The sequence below is a fragment of the Sander lucioperca genome, chromosome 15 (genome assembly GCF_008315115.2).
Source record: "Sander lucioperca isolate FBNREF2018 chromosome 15, SLUC_FBN_1.2, whole genome shotgun sequence".
Taxonomy (NCBI): domain Eukaryota; kingdom Metazoa; phylum Chordata; class Actinopteri; order Perciformes; family Percidae; genus Sander; species Sander lucioperca.
Window position 1 is genome coordinate 4,259,664 of NC_050187.1, and position 19,384 is coordinate 4,279,047.

Consider the following 19,384-nt stretch of genomic DNA (forward strand, 5'->3'; position numbering starts at 1 on the left):
CTTAAGTACACATTCAAGGTACTTGTACTTTACTTGATTATTTCCCCTTTTAAATTTACAGAAATATTTTTACTACACTCCTTTTTTTGGATGTTACTTTACAGACTCATTATTAAAACATAATATAAATCAGCTAATAAATTATACATGTGCGTGTTTGTGTGTTTGTCTGTGTGTGTGTGTGCACGTGTGTGTGTGTGTGTGTGTCTTTGTCTGTGTGTGTGCGTGTGCCTGTCTGTGTGTGTGTGTGTCTGTATGTGCATGTGTCTGTCTGTCTGTGTGCGTGTGTCTCTGTCTGTCTGTGTGTGTGTGTGTGTGTGTGTGTGTGTGTGTGTGTGTGTGTGTGTGTGTGTGTCTCTGTCTGTGTGTGTGTCTGTGCGTGTCTGCGTGTGTGTGTGTGTCTGTGTGTCTGTGTGTCTGTGTGTCTGTGTGTGTGTGTGTGTGTGTCTCTGTCTGTGCGTGTGTGTGTGCGCGTGTCTCTGTCTGTGCGTGTGTGTGTGCGCGTGTCTCTGTCTGTGCGTGTGTCTGTGTGTGTCTCTGTCTGTGCGTGTGTGTGTGTGTGTGCGCATGTCTGTATGTGTGTGTGTCTCTGTCTGTCTGTCTGTATGTATGTGTCTGTCTGTCTGTCTGTCTGTCTGTCTGTCAAATTAATGTCCAAATGTGAGTGACTTCAGGCTGGTGGGAACATGTGATCCACACTTTGTGACACTGCGTGATGTTCAAAGTTCACCCGAGTCAGACAGAGTGTGTATGTGTGTGAAAGGCCGTCCGTTATTGTGCAGTAACGGGGTTTCTAACGAGGATTATGACAGCGTCAGCAGGGTGGAGGCATCTTACATAACCGGCTGTAAAAAGAACAACCAGCTCCAGAAACACCGGGCAGAACAGATAAAAGTTAGGAATTCAAATCCAACCCAGTGGAAGGGAAGGAAGAGAGACTGTGCATCGGTTAGAAATCCATGTAAGGAACGCCGAGCTGAGCTGTCCAGGAACGCCAGGTGCATGCTGGGAGAGCCACTGGCTTCAATATACTGGCATGATATCAGTTATTCAAACAGAGAAGTCATTTTCTTTTATATCTATATTTACTATTTATTTAAATTTATCTTATCGTTATTAATACGTACTGTGTGTATATGTTTATACTTATATTGTTTATATCTTTTTATCCTTCTTATATTTGTATGTGTGACATGCTCCAACAACACCATGACAAATTCCTCGTATGTGCAACGTACTTGGCAATAAAGCCCTTTCTGATTCTGATTCTGATTCCTCGATTACTGGATTAGTTGTGTGGTCAGAAAATGGTGAAAAATGTGGATCAGTTCTCATAAGCCCAAGATGACGTCCTCAAATGTCTTGTTTTGTCTACAACTCAAAGATATTCAGGGTCCTATTTTAACGGTCTGAGCGCATAGCGTGAAGCGCCTGGCGCAGGTGTGTTTAGGGCGTGTCCAAATCCACTTTTGATAGTTTGACGGCAGATAAAAAAGTCTGTGTGCCGGGTGCATGGTTCTAAAGGGTTGTACTTAGTGTCTTCATTAATCAGAGGTGTGTTTTGGGCGTAACATGCAATCAACCAATCAGAGATCATCTCCCATTCCCTTTAAAAGCCAGGCGCGTTTGGACCTTGGAGCATTGCTGTTATGATGGAGGATTTACACCGTAATATTTTAATTTGTAATCTTCTGCATGCGTGTGTGCTGCTGTGCGTCCCTGTGTGTGTAACAAGCATAGTGTGCACGCTGTGCACGAGCCTAGGAGCATTTTACTAATGCTCTGTTAAAATAACAATGAAATGCTGCGTTATTGACTTTAGACCAGGTTTTTGTTGGTCAATGGTGCCATCACTTCCCGCTGCCTCAAGATAGCAATACTCCCAGAATGCACCTGAACACACCTCCCTGTAAGACCAGCACGCCCATGGGTGCAAAGATCGGCGCAGGTGCATTTGCTATTCAAACGACGTGGGCGCTAGACGGGAAATTGACAACTGCGTCGGTCTTAAACTAGCAAAGACTTGTGTCGGGCTTTGCGCTGCGCCGGGTGCGAGACAGGACCCTCAATTTACTGTCAGAGAGGAGAGAAGAAACTACAACATACAAGCTAGTTTAACAAGCTGCAAAAACATGGTCCTTTAAATCTTCTCTACACTAAGGCAGCAACTACCGACTGCTTTCATTTTAAAGGATGGTATTGGTCTTGAAAGTTGCAGGACGGCAAGCAACTACAAGTCATTTGTGAGGCTTTATTAAATGTGACTGGTCGTTGCCGTGCAGCTTTTACAAAACACGCTCTGACCACTGAAGAGTCGGTTTGGGTTTCCTCCCCGATGAACACATCACAATGACTTCAGGAAGCAGAGAGAAGAAGGTGAGTCATTCTGTCGGTGAAAACAACGTGATGTGAAAGACGATGATGTTCCTCATTCCCAACGATGGATTACATCCTGCGGACACTCGCACCAAAATGTGCTTATTCATCGTGCGACTCGGGCCTAAGGCGTCACACAAACCCTGCTGACAGAAACACAGCAGCTTCTTTCAGTCGAGCAGCCAACACTTCGCCGTCCTCGCTCGTTACCGGCTCGATGAACTGAGCCGGGGCGCAGGCTCGGTTATGGAGCACACAGCGCCGAAACGCACATGCACACACGCACGCACAAAGGCTTCAGTGTTGAGATGAGAAGCGACCACATGAAGATCAGCAGGCAACAGGACGCACCATGTGATAACATGCTAATGCTCACAGTCTATATTCAGTATAAGACTCTAAAAAATAATAATTTTAGGACAATGAAAAGCCACAAAATGCTCACACGTTAGTCGACCAATCGGCCCTTTTTGGCCTTAGTCAACTAGGATTTCTTCAGTCCATTAGTCATTTTTCAAACGTCTGAGCACATCGCTGGTAAAATTCTTTTGCCCGATTCTTTGTGGAGAAACTCAGTTTTACAGACGGTAAATAAACTGCATTTATACTGAGCTTTTCTAGTCCTAACAACCACTCAGAGTGCACAGATCTGTCCTTTAAATCAACTAATCGAGAAAATCACAAGCGTTAGTTGACTAAAATATCTTGTCTCTTGGGGTTGTAAAACTAGTTACGTGTTAGTTCGTCTATCACACAATTCAATTTATAGTATCAAATCCTAACAGGAGTGATCTCAGGACACTTTACAGATAGAGTAGTTCTAGACCACAACCCCCCCAAGAGCAAAAGCATTTAGTGCAACTCGGCAAGCACGGAGCAGAGTCCTGAAAGCTCTGTCCTGACTGCCCTCCAGCTCATTAGCATATCCCCGACATCACACTACTAGCCAATCATTAACCTGCCAGCTGCTCTTCTCTACTGTCCACCTTTGGTCACAGCGGCTGACTGGCCGGCCGTCCAAAGGTCCTCTCTGTAGCTGCAAAAAAAACCTGCAATCATGTTATCTGTGAGGACGCGGAGCCTGCCGGTACAAAAGGCAAGAAAAACAGCCGAGGAGTCACCATCGGGTCAACTCACAACGTCAACAAAAAGTAGTCCCAAAGATGAACGGAGCGCGGTGATAAACATTTAGCAAAGCTTGATTGACTCCCCTTTATAATCTTAATAATAAGTCAAAACTCTAGACGCCACATGCAATCAAATGGAAATATCCTACAGTCCAGGACTGTAACTAATGACTATTTTCATCGTGGATTAATGTGTGGATTATTCTCTGGATGAATGGATTAGGTGTTTGATCTCTAAAATGTCAGAAAATGGGTGAAAAATGTGCATTAGTTTTTCCAAAAAAAGCCTAAGATGACGTCCTCAGATGTCTTCTCCTGTCCACAACTCAAAGATATTCAGTTTACTGTCACAGAAGAGAGAAGAAACTAGAAGATAGTCACATTTAACAAGCTGACATCACACTAGTTCTCAAACCGATTATGAAAAAAGAGTTGGCGATTATTTTAACAGTTAACAACTAATCGATAAGCTCCACTGCAGTCCAGAATTCATCCCGACATTTTAATGATCGTTTGTCTCGATGTTTAAATGGATGGAGACAGCAGTGGGACAGACGAGGTCCAGCTAAACGCGCTGCAACGTCCGACTCTTTCACACAACCGGTCTAGTCGGAGGTCGTCTCTGCTTTAAGCATCAATGTCAAATATCTATTTCTTTCAAATCAGCATGAAAGAAGAGCCACATCGTTAAACAAGCTATTTGGGACGGCGTTTATTCCCAAAAGCACCCTGCAGCAGTGGACACGTCCCACAGCGTCCCGCTCCAACCACAGCGGAGAAGCTGTCCAACGAGACAAAGACAGAAAGGTGGAGGCATAGATACCCTGATCTCTCCAGAGCTTCGAGGCTGACTCGCACTCCTTCCTGTCCACAGAGTTGTTCTCCATGCCGTCCGATCAGCAAACACACATTCCAGACAAGAGACGGACGGGCAAGAGGTGGTGAACGTGTGTGTGTGTGTGTGTGTGTGTGTGTGTGTTGGGCTGCAGAAAGAGGAGGAGGAAGAGGAGGGAGGAGAGAACCTGAGCGAGGCTTCCTGTGGGGGAGACGACTGCAGCGGGCGAATGAACTCGCTGCTGTCAGATGACCGCCTGCTGCCAGCGCTCTGACGCAGCAACTATAAACGTCTCTGCCTCACCCTCTCTCCCCCTCCTCCCTCCCTGACTCCCCTCCTCCCTCTCTGCTTCACCCTCTCTCCCCTCCTCCCTCCCTCTCTCACCCTCTCTGCCTCACCCTCTCTCCCCCTCCTTCCTCCCTGCCTCTCCTTCTCCCTCCTCCCTCCCTCCCTCTCCTTCGCCCTCCATGCCTCCCTCTCTGCCTCACCCTCTTTCCCTTCCTCCCTCTCCTTCTCCCTCACCCTCTTTCCCCTCCTCCCTGCCACTCCCTCCTCCCTCCCTCTCTGCCTCACCCTCTCTCCCTCCTCCCTACCCCTCCTCCTCCCTCCCTCTCCCCATCTGCCTCATCTCCTCCCTCTCTGCCTTTGTGCCGCCCCCTCACCCTTCTCCCTCCCCTTCCTCTGCCTCCCTCTCTCCCTTTCTGCCTCCCCTTCCTCCCTCTCTGCTCAGCCTTTTTGGCATGCTGTCTCCCTTCCCCCCCCCCCCCCCCCCAATCTGATCTTCCCTTTCCCCTCCTTTTTCTCCTTCTAACTTTCACCCCCTAGTTTCTTCATGTTTTATCTCACCCCTGCTTTCCCTTCGTCATCCCTCCCTCCTCCCTCCCTCCCTCCCTCCCTCCCTCCTCCGCTGACGAGGCAGTGAGAGGGAGCAGATGAAGGACTTTTAGTCCATCTGTGTGAAACTGATTCGGTTGGATTTACTGCATCGGGCAGCTTCAACGGAAACCTGCTCGGTGTTTTATACATTAAAACGGGTTAAAAAACAAGGAACTGCAATTCCTTACCAAACTACTCAGCTGATAGCCTGGAGGTTAACTGTGAAGTGCTGAAAGAAAGCATTACATATCTGGTCAGATCTGGTTCGGAGCTTCAACTAATTATTAGTTTCATTAGCGATTAATCAGGTGATTATTTACATGATACATGAGTCTATAAAACAGTTGAAAATGCTCTCGTTTGGACCGAGCAACAGTCCAAAAACCCAAAGCTATTTAGTTTATAATCTAGTAATTAAATAAGTCTTATTAGATCCCATAAAATCCTATTAGAAGTTAAGTTCTTGTGGAGCTACATTTTTATTTTTTTAAGATCAATTTTGGATTGTTTTTTTATCATTAGACATACAGAAGAGAGACCCCTCTCCCACCCCCCACCCTCTGCTGTCTCAGAACAAAATCAGGAATCCCACCTTGCCTAGTCCCTCTCCTCTAGTTCTTGTGATGCTGAGGTCATTAGGTCTGATATTTGTGCTGCTGTGTTTTCCCATATGTCTATAGTCGATGACTTGGCTTTGTTAATCCTTGCTGTAGAGAGCTCAAGCATAACTATGTCTAGAAACTACGCCAACCACTGTTTTATACAAAGCGAGTGGAGCCAGCGCTGAGCTATCATTTTCTTGGTTGCAGTTGAGCCGGCTAGCCAAATCCTCCTCTGTCTCCCAAGCAGGTGGAATTTATGGCGCTTTTCCACTTCACGGTACCTGCTCGACTCGCCTCGACTCTACTCTCCTTTTTTGGTTTTCCATTACGAAAAAAAAAGTCCCTGGTACCTGCTAACAGGTACTTTTTTTTAGTACCACCTCCGTTGAGGTTCCAAGAGAATTGAGCAGATACAAAAAGGTGACGTGAAAGCGACAGACATGGGCGTGTCCTGAACAAACCCGCTATTTTTAAACAGTTTAGCCAGCTGTGTTTATCTCTGCTGCCTCCTGTCTTCTGGCTGTGGCAACAACACACCTTCCACGTTCTGTGTGTGTTAGGGCTTTGACTCCGAACTTCGATATTCGAATATAATTCGAATATTAAAAAAAATATTGATATTCAAACGAATATTAGGCAGCCCTTAATATTCGAATTTCGAACCTGTTATGGGCATTATTTTTTTGTTAATGTGTTTGCTTGTAAACCTTGTTTTCAATTCAGATTCCGAGGCTTTTTCACGCATTTCAAAATGTAACTACACGTCACGGCGACTCACGGCGCTCGGCCGCGGCTTGGTAGCGCATTTCCCCCCCGACTCATTTCCTGGTTCTCCTTCTCCATCAACAACATGAAATCAAGGAGAGGGTTAACTTCTCCTGCTCCGGATGTCTCACCGTGGTCAGAAAACACAGAGGAGACACTTAGTTTCTCTCACTAAGACTATAGAGTCGCTACTCGCTCTGAAGCTACCGGTAATCACCGTCACTCTCTCACTCTAACACACACACACACACACACACACTCCCCAGACACACACACACACACACACACACACACACACAAGCGCAAAAGTATGAACATCAGACCACTTACGTAGGCTACGGTGATATATCCGACCTTCCTGTTGAAAGCATATTGTTTGTGTTTAATCCAGGGTCTTTACTTTTACTGACTGATACACTGCCCCCTGGTGGACAGAACATATACCAAGTTTGATACCAATATAAGCCTTACTGAAGGCATTTAATGGTCAAGATATTATTAATAAATATTTGAATATATTCGAATATTAATATTCATAAACAAACAAACTTCGAATATGATTTTTGGGCAAAAGTCAAAGCCCTAGTGTGTGTGTCGCGTTAGGCTATGACGACCAGCCACGCTGAGGCGGGACTAAAATCTGCAACGGAAAACGGACGCACAGTGAGTCGAGGCGAGGCGAGTTGAGCAGGTACCATGTAATGGAAAAACGCCATTAGAGTCATCATTAAGTAACAAGACAATGGGGTCAGTAGGAATTCAACATCCTATCACATCAGATATTACTGATGTTTTATTCCAGAACTCATGCACCTGTTCACACTCCCAGACCATGTGCAGGAAAGTTCCAGTTTGTTCAGGTTGGCAGAACCTGCAATAGGGAGTAGGAATGAGTTTAGAGACGTATCTCTTCTGAGGAGTCCAATATGTCCTATGACATATGTTGAAGTGGATCTGCTGGTGATTTGGGTTCTTGGAACAGTGGGAAATGTCCCAAACTGTCTCCCAATTAATTGCATTCCCCTCAAGGCTTAGCTCTCGCTCCCATTTCTTTACTATTGGGAGTTCTCCTATGGATACTTGCATCAGTTTAGCATTGTGGAGCTACATTTAATATTTGTGTCTTAATACTTTGCCCTCTTTTGTAAAAGGTATCATAAGACCTAAAGTCATTTTGGATCAGTAGTATAATCTTTCACACAGTAACACCCAGACCAATCTTTTCAGTCGCCTTCACCGTTTCCAACAAGCAGTTTACAAAACAATGGCTGCTTCTCTGCCAAAATTAGCTCATTTTCAAAACCGCTGCCAAGATTTCCGGGATTTTACTTGCAGCAGGAAAGCTGAACATAATCTACCAGTCAGAACAAAGAAATAAACCTAAATACAAAATAATCTTGACTACATAAGCAGGGAACCCCCCAAGATTCTCCAAGTTAAATTTAATACTTGTTTGTTTGTTTTTTTGGGGCATTTTAGGTCTTTATTTCTATAGGACAGCTTAGACATGAAAGGGGAAAGAGAGGGGGAATGACATGCAGCAAAGGGCCACAGGGCGGAGTCGAACCTGCGGCTGCTGCGTTGAGGAGTTAACCTCTATATATATATGGGCGTCTGCTCTACCAGGTGAGCTACCCAGGCGCCCAAATTTAAGACTTTTCAAGACATTTTTAATACCACTAAGGATGAATTTTAATCTCGACTTCACGGGCCATATAACGGAAAATCAGTGTGGAGTTTAAACCCGAGAAAAGAAGTATTTACCAAGAAACGTTTTTAATATAACGAATAACGAATTTAAAAAAAAAAAAGTTCGTACACCATTAACATGAAATGTTTGTTGCATTTAGCGCTCTTATGCTATTAAACTAAAAATAAAAATTAAAGTGAATTTAAACCCACACAAAATATTTATTCACGACATTACAGCATGTGTTTAATCCTACAAAATCCTAGAAAATGTTGAGACATTTGTAAAGGAAATTAAATACTTTTAAGGGCTTATTTTAATGTAAATGTAAGAGGTTTTTTTTAATACTTTTAAGACAACGCAGGTTCCCTGCTGAGGCTGAAATGATTTCAGTTATCTGGTGTTAAACATAATATCTGATTACTTGTTTTAGACTTCATCATCTCAGTTGTAATCACAGACTTCTTCCACTAGAGGGCACCTGCTCCTTTTAGATCCCTCTGTCTCTCGGTCTCTCTTCCAGACTATTTCTCATTCATAAAACCTCATTGAACTATGACAGAAAACCACAGGCCTAAAACATGTAACGTTCACACAATGCAGCAGTTTTTAGGTGAGTGACAAGCGAGGCTTCAGTCGCAGAGAAATCTCTGGATCAATGAACTGTCCTGGTCTCACTATCTAGAGCTGGATGTGTCCAACTCGTTTTTATGTAACCTTTCCTGATTTTAAGGTATGTTTTAGTCTTGGGCCTTGATGTAAAGCACTTTGGATACGTGCTGGTTTGCTGTATAAATAGATGATTGATTGATGGGATGTTTATAGTTTATAAATAGATGATTGACTGACGGTGGTATGGGATGTTTCCACTGACCTGCCGGCTCTTTATCAGTCGCTGCCGCGCTACAAACAAACAAAGAGACGTCTGAACATAAAAAGGGAAGTACAAAGTTCGTCCTCAGAGAGACAAAGTGACCCTTCCAAAATAAATGTCCACACACACACACACACACACACACACACACACACACCCCAAAGGTATAATCTGATGCAAGTCTGCTAAAACAAATGGTCAAATTCCAATAATTAATCGATTCAAAATTAATCATTTACAAATGTTAGGTGTTGGTCATTGCACATTGCAATGACCTTTTTAAAAACAGAAAAACTCATCTGCTTAGTTTTAGTTACTGCAACGTAATCTGCACTTGCAATTTTAAAAAGGTGCAGTAGGTAAGACTTCTAAAACTAACTTTCTGTCATATTTGCTGAAACTGACCCTATGTTCCAGTAGAACTACATGAAGCAGATCATTTAAAAACAAAATCTGGCTCCTCTGGTACCACCTACAGCCTGTAGTGTCCACCGCTCCCTGTTCAGATGCACCAATCAGGGCCGGGGGGGGGGGGGCTAACTGTGTGTCAATCACTGCACATGCATTCATTCTCCCTTGTGGGGGGAGGGGCTTAGGAGACCGTTTTGGGCTTTAGCAGAAAGGGGGGAGGGACTGAGAAGTTGTCGATGTTCAAATTCTTTGGCTAAGTCCTGGATCTTCACAACTTTAACTCATCAAAACTATATTTTAACATTAAAAAATACATTTACCAATGTACATGTCTGCAGCTGCTTAAAGCCACAACACAGATGCAACGCAGCAGCTTTGACTGCCAAAATGTAGTCAATCATTTGAGATAATTAGACTGTAAATCAATTACTCGAAAGACAGAACCAACTTATCATAATCGTGTTATCATTTAATGTTCAGGCACAGATGTCAACAAAGATCTGCTGCTGTCACTCTTTAGTTTTGGACTGACTGTCAGACAAAACAAAACATACGAAGACGTCACTTCCAGCTCGGGGAAAAACAGCAACGGGACTTTTTTTTTTCCTCTCCCCATTTTCTGACATTTTACAGACCAAACAAAATAACCGGCATTATAATAAATGGGAATAATAATAGTTTGTTTCAGCCCTAAAAAATAAGTATGTTGCCATTTGTGTTAAGCCATAAAAAACACAAACATCTGAGTAAAGAAAAGGAATAAGAAAGTATAATTCTGGTATCAGTCGGACGTTCATATCGGAAGAGAAAAACTCAAATGAAGTGAGCTGCTCCCAGCGTGAAGGAGGGAGATTTATGTTCAGACCGCAGCTCTGCGCCTCAAGTTGTATAATGAACATTTGCTGAGTGGTTTCTGGGTCGGAGAAACCCTTTGTGGGCCTGCCAGTGTCGCAATGCAGGGAGGAGGAGGAGGAGGAGGAGGAGGAGGAGGAGGAGGAGGCTTAATTAACAGGAGATCCCTCCGACAAACGCAGTTAAAGCTCGTCCCAAAAGAGCAAAGTCCTTCTGCTTCAGATACAGTCTGCAACGCTGTGGTTGGCATTACTCACAGTGTGTGTGTGTGTGTGTGTGTATATTAACCGATCGATATCGGTTCAAATAAAACGGAGTCATCCATTAAAATGAAGACTAGCGGTTGTTGTCGTCGTCAGAGAGACAGCGGAGCCTCGGGGGAGTCATTCATCACCTCCTAAGAGCCCCCGAAGAAGGCAGCTATGCATCCGTTTTAACATAACCGTCTCTGTAATATCACTCCATCAGTTTGATTCTCACGCAGTTGCCTCAGGGTGCAATAAAGACAGACAAACACTGAGGTCTGCACATCAACAAGAAGACTTTAAAAGGCCCAGTGTGGAACGTGTTTAGTTGTTCAATATCAAAATCTGTGTTGCCCGTTCACCAACTTGTCCTTTTTCATGAATATTTACCTCCACCATCAATTCACAGTATTCCTTTTGGCTTGAAATTTAACATTAGTGTTTGCATGAACTGATGTAGACGCTCCATATTCATGATCCATCTCGAAATACGTTAGCTGGTAAGAGACATACAGGACATACTGCTCCACCTTAGAGAGTGTCTCTGTGTGTGTGTGTGTGTGTGTGTGTGTGTGTGTGTGTGTGTGTGTGTGTGTGTGTGTGTGTGTGTGTGTGTGTGTGTGTGTAAGGGACATACTGCTCCACCTTTCACGTTTTCTCTGTCACATGATGAACTAACAGCTGCTGCTAATGCTGCTAATGCTGCTAATGGGTATCGTAGCTTCCCGGCCCCCAGCCAAGTTTGAAGAAGGAAACATGGAGGACCACACGTATTCAAAATCCAAATTTCAGGAACAGGAGTCTTCTTCTTCTTCTTAGAAAAAGTAAAAAAGGACATTGAAAAGAGCAAGAGACCGTCTTTTTGAAGTGTGAAGGCTGTAATACGTACTTTGAACTGCGTGGTGCGAGAAAGTTGACTGCGATATATGATCTCAACGCTAGACGGGAGAAATTCCTACACATTGGACCTTTAAACTTGCCTTGGATATTAGAGGAAGGGGTAGAAGACCCATTAAGGTTATCAAGTGGACTATTTCTATCAATTGCATGAATTATGTCCACAAAAGAGGAAATACCCCCCCTCCCAAATAACCCACACCAACCCTCCTGAGGGCTGCAACTGACGATTATCGGAAAAACAAAAGAGCTAATTGTTAGTTAAGTTCTGAGAGACCTATCTGGCGTCTTCAGATGTATTGTTTTGTCCGAAAAAACGGTCCAAAAACTAAAGATACTAAGTTTACTGTCATAAAAGCAAAGAAATGCAGCAAATCCCCACACTGCCAAAGCTGGAACCAGCAAATATTTGCCACTTTTGCTTGATTAAATGACTAAAATGATTTCTTTGACTTGGTTTTTACACGTTTTGTACTTCAAAAGTAGTCTTGACTTTTCTGGGAAAGTCATTTTCTCTCATGTGGAAAGAATTTAAATGGTGCATCAACAGCACCAGTACATACATGAACGCTACTTATGATCTAGCGAACAAATCTATTAGTGGATACTCGGATCTTCTAGAGACCTTAATACATGTATGTTTTCTATTTCAAACCTAATTAAAAATCAGTTTAGAGAAGGCTTAATAACCCGCCTAGGTAAATATTTAGAGAGCTGACTGGATAGAAAGCTCAACACCCTCTAAAGTCACTACAGTTCAAGTTATTTGGCACAAAGGTAAAGCCTCGGGTGCATAAAATCTGACGCAATCTGTGTAACAGGGTGCGGAAAAGATTAGAAAGCACATGACTCAGAGGCAGTAACAGGGTGTGGTTGGTAGCTGTGTGTGTGTGTGTGTGTGTGTGTGTGTGTGTGTGTAGTTGTGCGTGGGTGTTGGGGGTCTTATAAAGTGGTGTTGGGTTTCTGATCGGCATCTCGAGCTATTTCTAGAGCAGAGAGAAGCTAAAACCAGACAGAAAGGTCATCCAATTCCACCGCAAAAATGCTCAGGGTGAAAATAGAAATGACGTGACGATGTATGACACGCCAATCAGTATGCCATTATTGGCGTGTTATAAAGACGCATACTCATTTTTTAGCGTGTTTATCAACGCCGTTTGGCCTCCATTGACTGACATTACCTTGAGATTGCGTGTGAATTGAGTGAGTAGTATGAAAGGGCGAGAATCTACGTAGGGAGGTTGGTCGGGGGGGAGGATGGGTCAAACACAGGACTTTCACCCAGGAGACCGGGGATCGTGTCCCGCGTGTGACTTTGTGTCCCGCGTGTGACGTTTCCTCTCCACGTTTGTTGTTTTCCTAATCCCAACCCGCGTGTTACGTTCCTAAACCACAGCCTCGCGATAACACGCCACGTGGCTTTAGAAAGTGGCGTGTATGATGACGCTGTGACGTTGCAGACTGCCGTCCGCTGTATACAACGTAGACATACACGCGTACAGATAACACGCCACTTGGCTTTAGGAAAGTGGCGTGTATGTTTAGGCGAAGTCACGATATCACGTTGGTCAGTCTGTATCCCACGATTTCTCATTTCTGTTCATCATCGTGCATAAAAGATCTTTAGTATCTTGTACTTTCTTTCCGGTGGTTTTTAAAAAAGACAAAGAAAAAGGTGCTTATGTTTTCCGACAGAACAGTTATCACATTTTACTTACCACATCTTAAAATGTAAAAGATAAAAAAAAATCATCAGGTAGACAGAAATGATGTCATTATAATGAGACAGAAATGCACAAAATGCAGCAAAAGCAAAAAGGTGGAACCACGATGGAACACACAGCCACACAGATTAAACCAGACTCTACAAAATGCGAGGGTTAATTTTCAAAGAAAGGGTTAAAAAAAAAAAAGAAAGGGAGGATGCAAGAAAGGAAAAAGTGACACGAGGGAGAAAGTGATGGGATCTAAAGTAAATACTGGCTGCTGGTTGGTTGGCAGAAAATAAAAAAGGAGGAGAACAAAAGAGTGAAGATGAAAATGATGCCGATGATCATGGAAGTGCCAGTGAAAACGGAGGAGGATGTGGAGGGATGGTTTCCATGCCGGGACTGCTTTATTTTACCTGCTCTTATGTTCACGTTTGGCATCTTAAGCACTGTGCCGTCTCCCACGCTCTTCTTAGCGACCGCCTCCTCTGGTTTGCGGACGGGGGAGTGGATGAGCGGAGCTTGGGGTGGGGGCTGCTGGATGTCGAGCTTCTCCAGCTCGGCCTTGCTCTTCTGGGGGGAGGCCTGCGTGAGGAGGAGGTAGGAGCTCTGACTTGGAGCCTCCTCTTCCACCTCGGGGGGCGGTGCTACTTTTGTCACAGGCGGAGCAGAAAATGGAGCCGCATCTCTCTGCCCAAAGCTTAGGTCATCATCTTCATCCATGGGGATCTCTGGGGGCTTGGAGGAGGCAAACTTGGAAGTATCCAGAGCCTCGAGAAACTCGTCGATGACGCCCCTCGGTGGCCGCTCGATGAACTCAAACTCCTCAGAGGAGACTTCATGCTCGGAGACCTCCTCGGCCAACTCTGGCTCCTCCATCTCCATCTCCATCTTCTGGTCCATTTTCTCCGTTTCCACCTGGAAGATGGCCGGGTTCTTGGCCATGGCTTCCAGGACCGGAGACAGCGAGTCTGCGGTTGGCGACTCCGAGTCTGAATCCTCGGTGGGGGTCTTTTTGCTCTGGAGGTCAAGAGGCTCAAACGTTTTGGTCATTTTGGGAGAATCGTGGCTTGAAAACCAATCTTTCTGCTCGACCTTGACTGGTTCCTCTTCTTTCGCCTTATTGGGGGTGGTTTCCTCGGCTCCTTTGACAAGATCGAATGCGTCGAAACCGTTGTCGTCTTCAACTTTTCCTTTGCCTTTCACTTCCAGCTCCTCGGTCATCTCCTTCAGCAGGGACACTTTAGCATCGAAGGCAAACGGGTTGTTAGCCGACAGGTTGATTGGAGGGTTGGGGGACTCCATCATCCTCCGTTCAAGGATGGGACTCTGCTCGGGGCTTCCCTCCGACGAGCCAGAGTCCATTTTGTCGGGGTTGAGCGGGGACGACTTCAGGATGTCTGGGAGCGACGGTGGCAAGGCTGAATCCTCTTCCTGCTCGTCATCGTCTTCGTCATCTTTCAGATCTTTCAGACCAGATGAGAACTGATTCACTGATTGCATGAGCGAGTCAGCGGCCATCTTTCCCATCTGAAATGTTTTCCCATCGTCTAAGAAAGACGGAGGGGTATCCTGGGATTCTCCAGTCTGGCCGTACTGGACCAGATCCGGAGTGGGACTCTCGGACATTTTGGAGGCCCTGCTGTCGGACTTGGAGTCTCCGAAATGGGAGTAGCCACTGTCCGCCAGTGGGGAATAGCCCTCAAATGGGTTATTATTCTTCTTCACCTCATACATCAGGTCATCGTCTTCGTCAGACTGGTTGTCGTGCAGGTCCGGCTCGTACCCGGAAGAGCTAACGGGAGCCGTGTCCTTGGAGAAGGAATCCATGGAGACCTTGGAGTTGTCTTGAGAAGCAAGGAATGGTGAATCCCAGGGCTCTGTTGGGTTAGAGGAGGCAAGGTGAGACTCAGGGACCTTCATCTTCGGGTTCACGGGGGAGGGGCCAGTGGAGGACCTGTCTGAGCTAATCATCTTCTCCTCGGGCGAAACGGAAACTCCGCTGTCTTCACATGGATTATGAGGCCCTGGGTCTTTCCCTAAACTCAGGTAAGGACCGGCTAACGGATCTAGTAGGTCTTCCTTACTCTTACTAAGGCCTGGTCCAGAGTCACCCTCTTCACCCACCCAAGGCATGTCCTTGGAATGAGTAGTGGGGGGTTCAGTGGAGAAGGAGACCAAGGATGCAGCGAATCCCGAAGTAGGGGGCTGGTTGGGACTCTCGGTCAGAGAGAGCTCCTCCAGAGAGTCGGGGGAGTGAAGAGGGGAGAGAGGAGAGATGGGAGCAGGGGAATCACCCTTCTGCCCAAGTGCTTGAGTAGAGAGGGAGGAGGGAGAATGCAATACAGCACATATCAAAGACATACTCCATTCCTTATGGTGCCAACCACACCTGGGTAGAACTGTTACTAAAAACATTTTTGAGGAAGGCATCACCAGACAAGTGCTGCTAAAAGGTTGGCTGTGGAAGGCAGACTAAAAGGGAATTAACTTTTAGGACGTTAGAGGAAAGGACCTTTGTTTCGTGAGAAGAGGTGGCCACCTCCACTATAAAACACAGTGAAGTAGCTCTGCAAAGTCTAATTGATGTTTATGACAGACAGTGCGGTAAAGATTGTGGGTTTTTCTCTTTGAATTTGATGTTTAGTTGTTGCTTATCCTATTTAAAAGTAATGCTGCCCTGTATTCAGTTATCATCAATCAAGTAAAATGTAACGGCTAAACCTATAAAATAAGATCCTTCTGACCCAAACATTTGTTTCCAATACTTTCCGGGTAGAAACCTCCTAAGTCCTGTACATACAATTGAACAGCGCTGAGCAAACAGGGACGAGGAACAAGGGGATCTACTTTCATCTCCCTCATCTAAAATGCATGTTTGATGCTTTCATTTGTCAACACTTTGACTAACGTTAGCTTGGAGAGCTAATTTACCTGTTGGGCCGCAGACTAAAGAAAACGACGCCACCCAAACTAGCAGTCTGTCTGACCGGTGGTGACATGATGCCAACGCTAACACTAGATTTGGTTTATCAAAAGACGCTAGCAAAGCAACACAGGACTAGCCTGATGTCGTCATAGTCAGATTCTAGTAAGAATCTGAGTCTGATACCGCTCCATTGGGCTGTGATTATGGGGCGTGTTTCAACCCAACCAGGAAAGGAAATGCCTCTGCACTCAATTGGATAGACCTACAACCAATCAGAGCAACAGATAGACCTACAACCAATCAGAGCAACGGATAGACCTCCAACCAATCAGAGCAACAGATAGACCTACAACCAATCAGAGCAATTCCGCAATTGTGCAGACGAGCGTGGCAATGTGTATACATACGTGATCGCGGTTCTGTTCCTCTTTTAAAATGAATGCGCTGTCGATATTGTCTATAACAGACGCGATGGCAGCCATCGTTGTTGTAAACAAATTCAACCCAAGCGCTCTTTGGTGACGTTGATTACGTTACTGTTGATCATCTGTCCATCATCGTATAAAGCCCGCCCTGACAATTTGATTGGTCCGAACAGCTCTGGTTGGAGCATAGTTGCTCCACAACGGATCAAGTCCAGACCCAACTTCCCGACCTCAAATGTTGTGGGCGGGGCTAAGTTCGGCTGGCATCCAGGCTAACACAGGACTATACTTAGAGCACAGCAGAGACCACTGATAGGTCGGACCTCCGGGGCTTAGCCTCCGTGCTCAACTATATATATTTTAGCGTTACAGTTACGGCTGAAAATGACAACAGAAATAAACACATATCTCAGCAAATTATAATGGCCATTTGCCTATTTTTGTGTTAACGTTATGGTGATCTAGTCCATAGAAATAATAGGATATAGAACTGTCTTTTGAGTGTTGGGAAAGATACATCCAGCGCACCTCAAGTAGGGAAAGAAACTCATTTGTCTTTGGGCGAGAGCTCTGACAGTCAGCTACGTTTTTTTGGGAATTCATGATATGGTTTCCAATGTTTTTTGGGAGAGCAGACTACCTTCCACAGTCAGGATTTGGCAGCTCTTGGTGTGTATTTACCACGCTGGTTTGATGCATCGTGGTAAAACATGTTTTTGCCCCAGGTCTGGCGCCAATAAGCCATGCCCAATCCGTCTTACAAACACAAACTGTTAAGTGATGGTAGATAATGATTCCTCTCAGAGATTGTTTGCAAAATATAATAAAATAATATTGTTTCTGAGGAGAATCACTATTGCTACTCTAATACTTGAGTAAGTTCATGTCACTCTACTCTACAACAGCAATCACATGTGAGTCACAATGCAACACAAGCAAAGTCAAACATCCGGTTTAGTGTTGTTTTTAAAATACAAACCCACAAGCATCATATGCTATTATACAAGTGACAAAAATCTACAGCTTCTTACATGCAAAGGGTTATTTTTGCCACTTAAATGACAAACGGTTGGGGGGTGAACTAAAGAATAGGTGAAAAGGAAAATTAAATGAGGAAGAGGGGAAACAGCGAGCAGAGAGAACTTGCCTGTAGGGAATTGCATCAGAGGATGAGGTTGAGCTTTAGAAGGAGAAGGTACATCTGTGGAGGAAACAAGAGAAAGCAGCAGAAAGTGAGTTTTAAGTCAGCCCAGAAGAGAAAGACCAGGGGAAGTGATAGATAGCATCTCCATTACAAAAAGGAATTAAGTCTGAGATACGGGACGGCTTAATTACAGCTTCTGTGTGTAGTTAAGAGAGAAATAAACAAATGGGGACACGTAGGTCCCTGCAGGGTATTCTTCACCCAATTTCAAAATAAAGCTCCCCAGAAACACCGTATCCCAGTATCAAACCTTACAGGAGACATACAGTGGTGCTCATAAGTCTATGAACCATGCTAAATTTGACTAAAAAGAGGAATAACATTTTTTTTGGAAATTGATCTTAATGCTTGAATTAAAAAAATTAGAAAAAAATCTAACCTTTAAGGACACCAATTTTCTTTGTGAATGAATAATGTATTGTAACTAAATAAATGTTCTTCCTTAAAATACAGGGGGCATAAGTCAGTACACCCCTATGTTAAATTCCCATAGAGGCAGGCAGACTTTTATTTTGAAAGGCCAGTTATTTCATGGATCCAGGATACTATGCATCCTGATAAAGTTCCCTTGGTCCCCACATCATCACATACCCTTCACCATACCTACAGATTGGCATGGGGTACTTTCCATGAAATCATCTCTCAATGCAAATTAAACCAGCTATTAGGCTAACCAACATAAAACCATGCCAATCTCTAGGAGGATTTTGTATTCCTCTTTTTAGTCAACTTTAGCATGGGTTCCCAAACACTCCGGTTTCAACAGTTTTTTCTACATACGTACACTGCTACATGTAGCTACACGTTAAGGAAACCTGTCATTTTAATTCCAGGTCACATTCCTGCTGGAACATGTGTGGTCGTGTATTATTTGGTTTGGAAGCCTTTATCTGCGATTTTCGACGGTGAAAAGTGATGCTACATTTCATAACAATCCACTAACTACATGTAGCTACATGCTAACACCAGGGAAAGCTGTAATCTTGGCTGCAGATGTTGTCATTTTCTCCCAAATATCGGATCACATTCCTGCTGGAACAAGTCCGGTTGTGTAGGTTTTGGTTAAGACGCCTTTATTTATTTTTCACCGGTATAAAGCGTCGCTATATACGGCGATACAGTAATTCTCAGGCTTCAACGGACTGTACAGAGGCAGGGACAGCAGGGCACAGATGCGGAGAATCCGGATACGCTGACCAATCAGAGCAGACTGGGCTTTTTAAAGAGACAAGCGCTCCAACAGAGCGTCTCATACAGAGGGTGAATACAGGTGCAGCCGTGGGCAGTATGAGAAAGATGAAGTGGTTTTTTTTAACATTAAAGCATGTAAACATGTTCTAGTACAAACACAAAGTGTACATCTAAAAATGGTAGATAATAGGTCTCCTTTAACCGTTTTAATGAGCACAACATTCATAGGATGTTGAAAGAGATGCTGAATGTTTACGTGGCTTACTTATCAAGTTCTCTCGAGTATGTGAATATTTGTTAAAGGATTGGTAGGGAGGGGAGGGACAGAGCAAGATATAACAGACATGACAGCCTGCTATGCAGAAAGATAAAGGCT

General features: G+C 44.4%; 1 protein-coding gene across 9 annotated transcripts in view; it reads right to left on the bottom strand.

The window, feature by feature from the left end:
* Window positions 1-19,384, bottom strand: part of rtn4a (reticulon 4a) — a 58,084-nt gene that overhangs the window by 21,152 nt on the left and 17,548 nt on the right. For 2 of the 9 annotated variants that reach the window (XM_031308378.2, XM_031308379.2), the window contains 2 exons: window positions 17,761-17,814; window positions 13,676-15,571 (listed from right to left, as the gene is read on the bottom strand). The exons of 2 other annotated variants lie outside the window; for them this stretch is intronic. In XM_031308378.2, the coding sequence (XP_031164238.1) occupies window positions 13,676-15,571; window positions 17,761-17,814 (1,950 nt within the window). Of the gene's footprint in view, window positions 1-4,326; window positions 4,581-13,675; window positions 15,572-17,760; window positions 17,815-19,384 lie in introns of those variants that run through there. 5 more of the 9 variants (XM_031308381.2, XM_031308380.2, XM_031308383.2 and 2 more) reach the window with 3 other exon arrangements.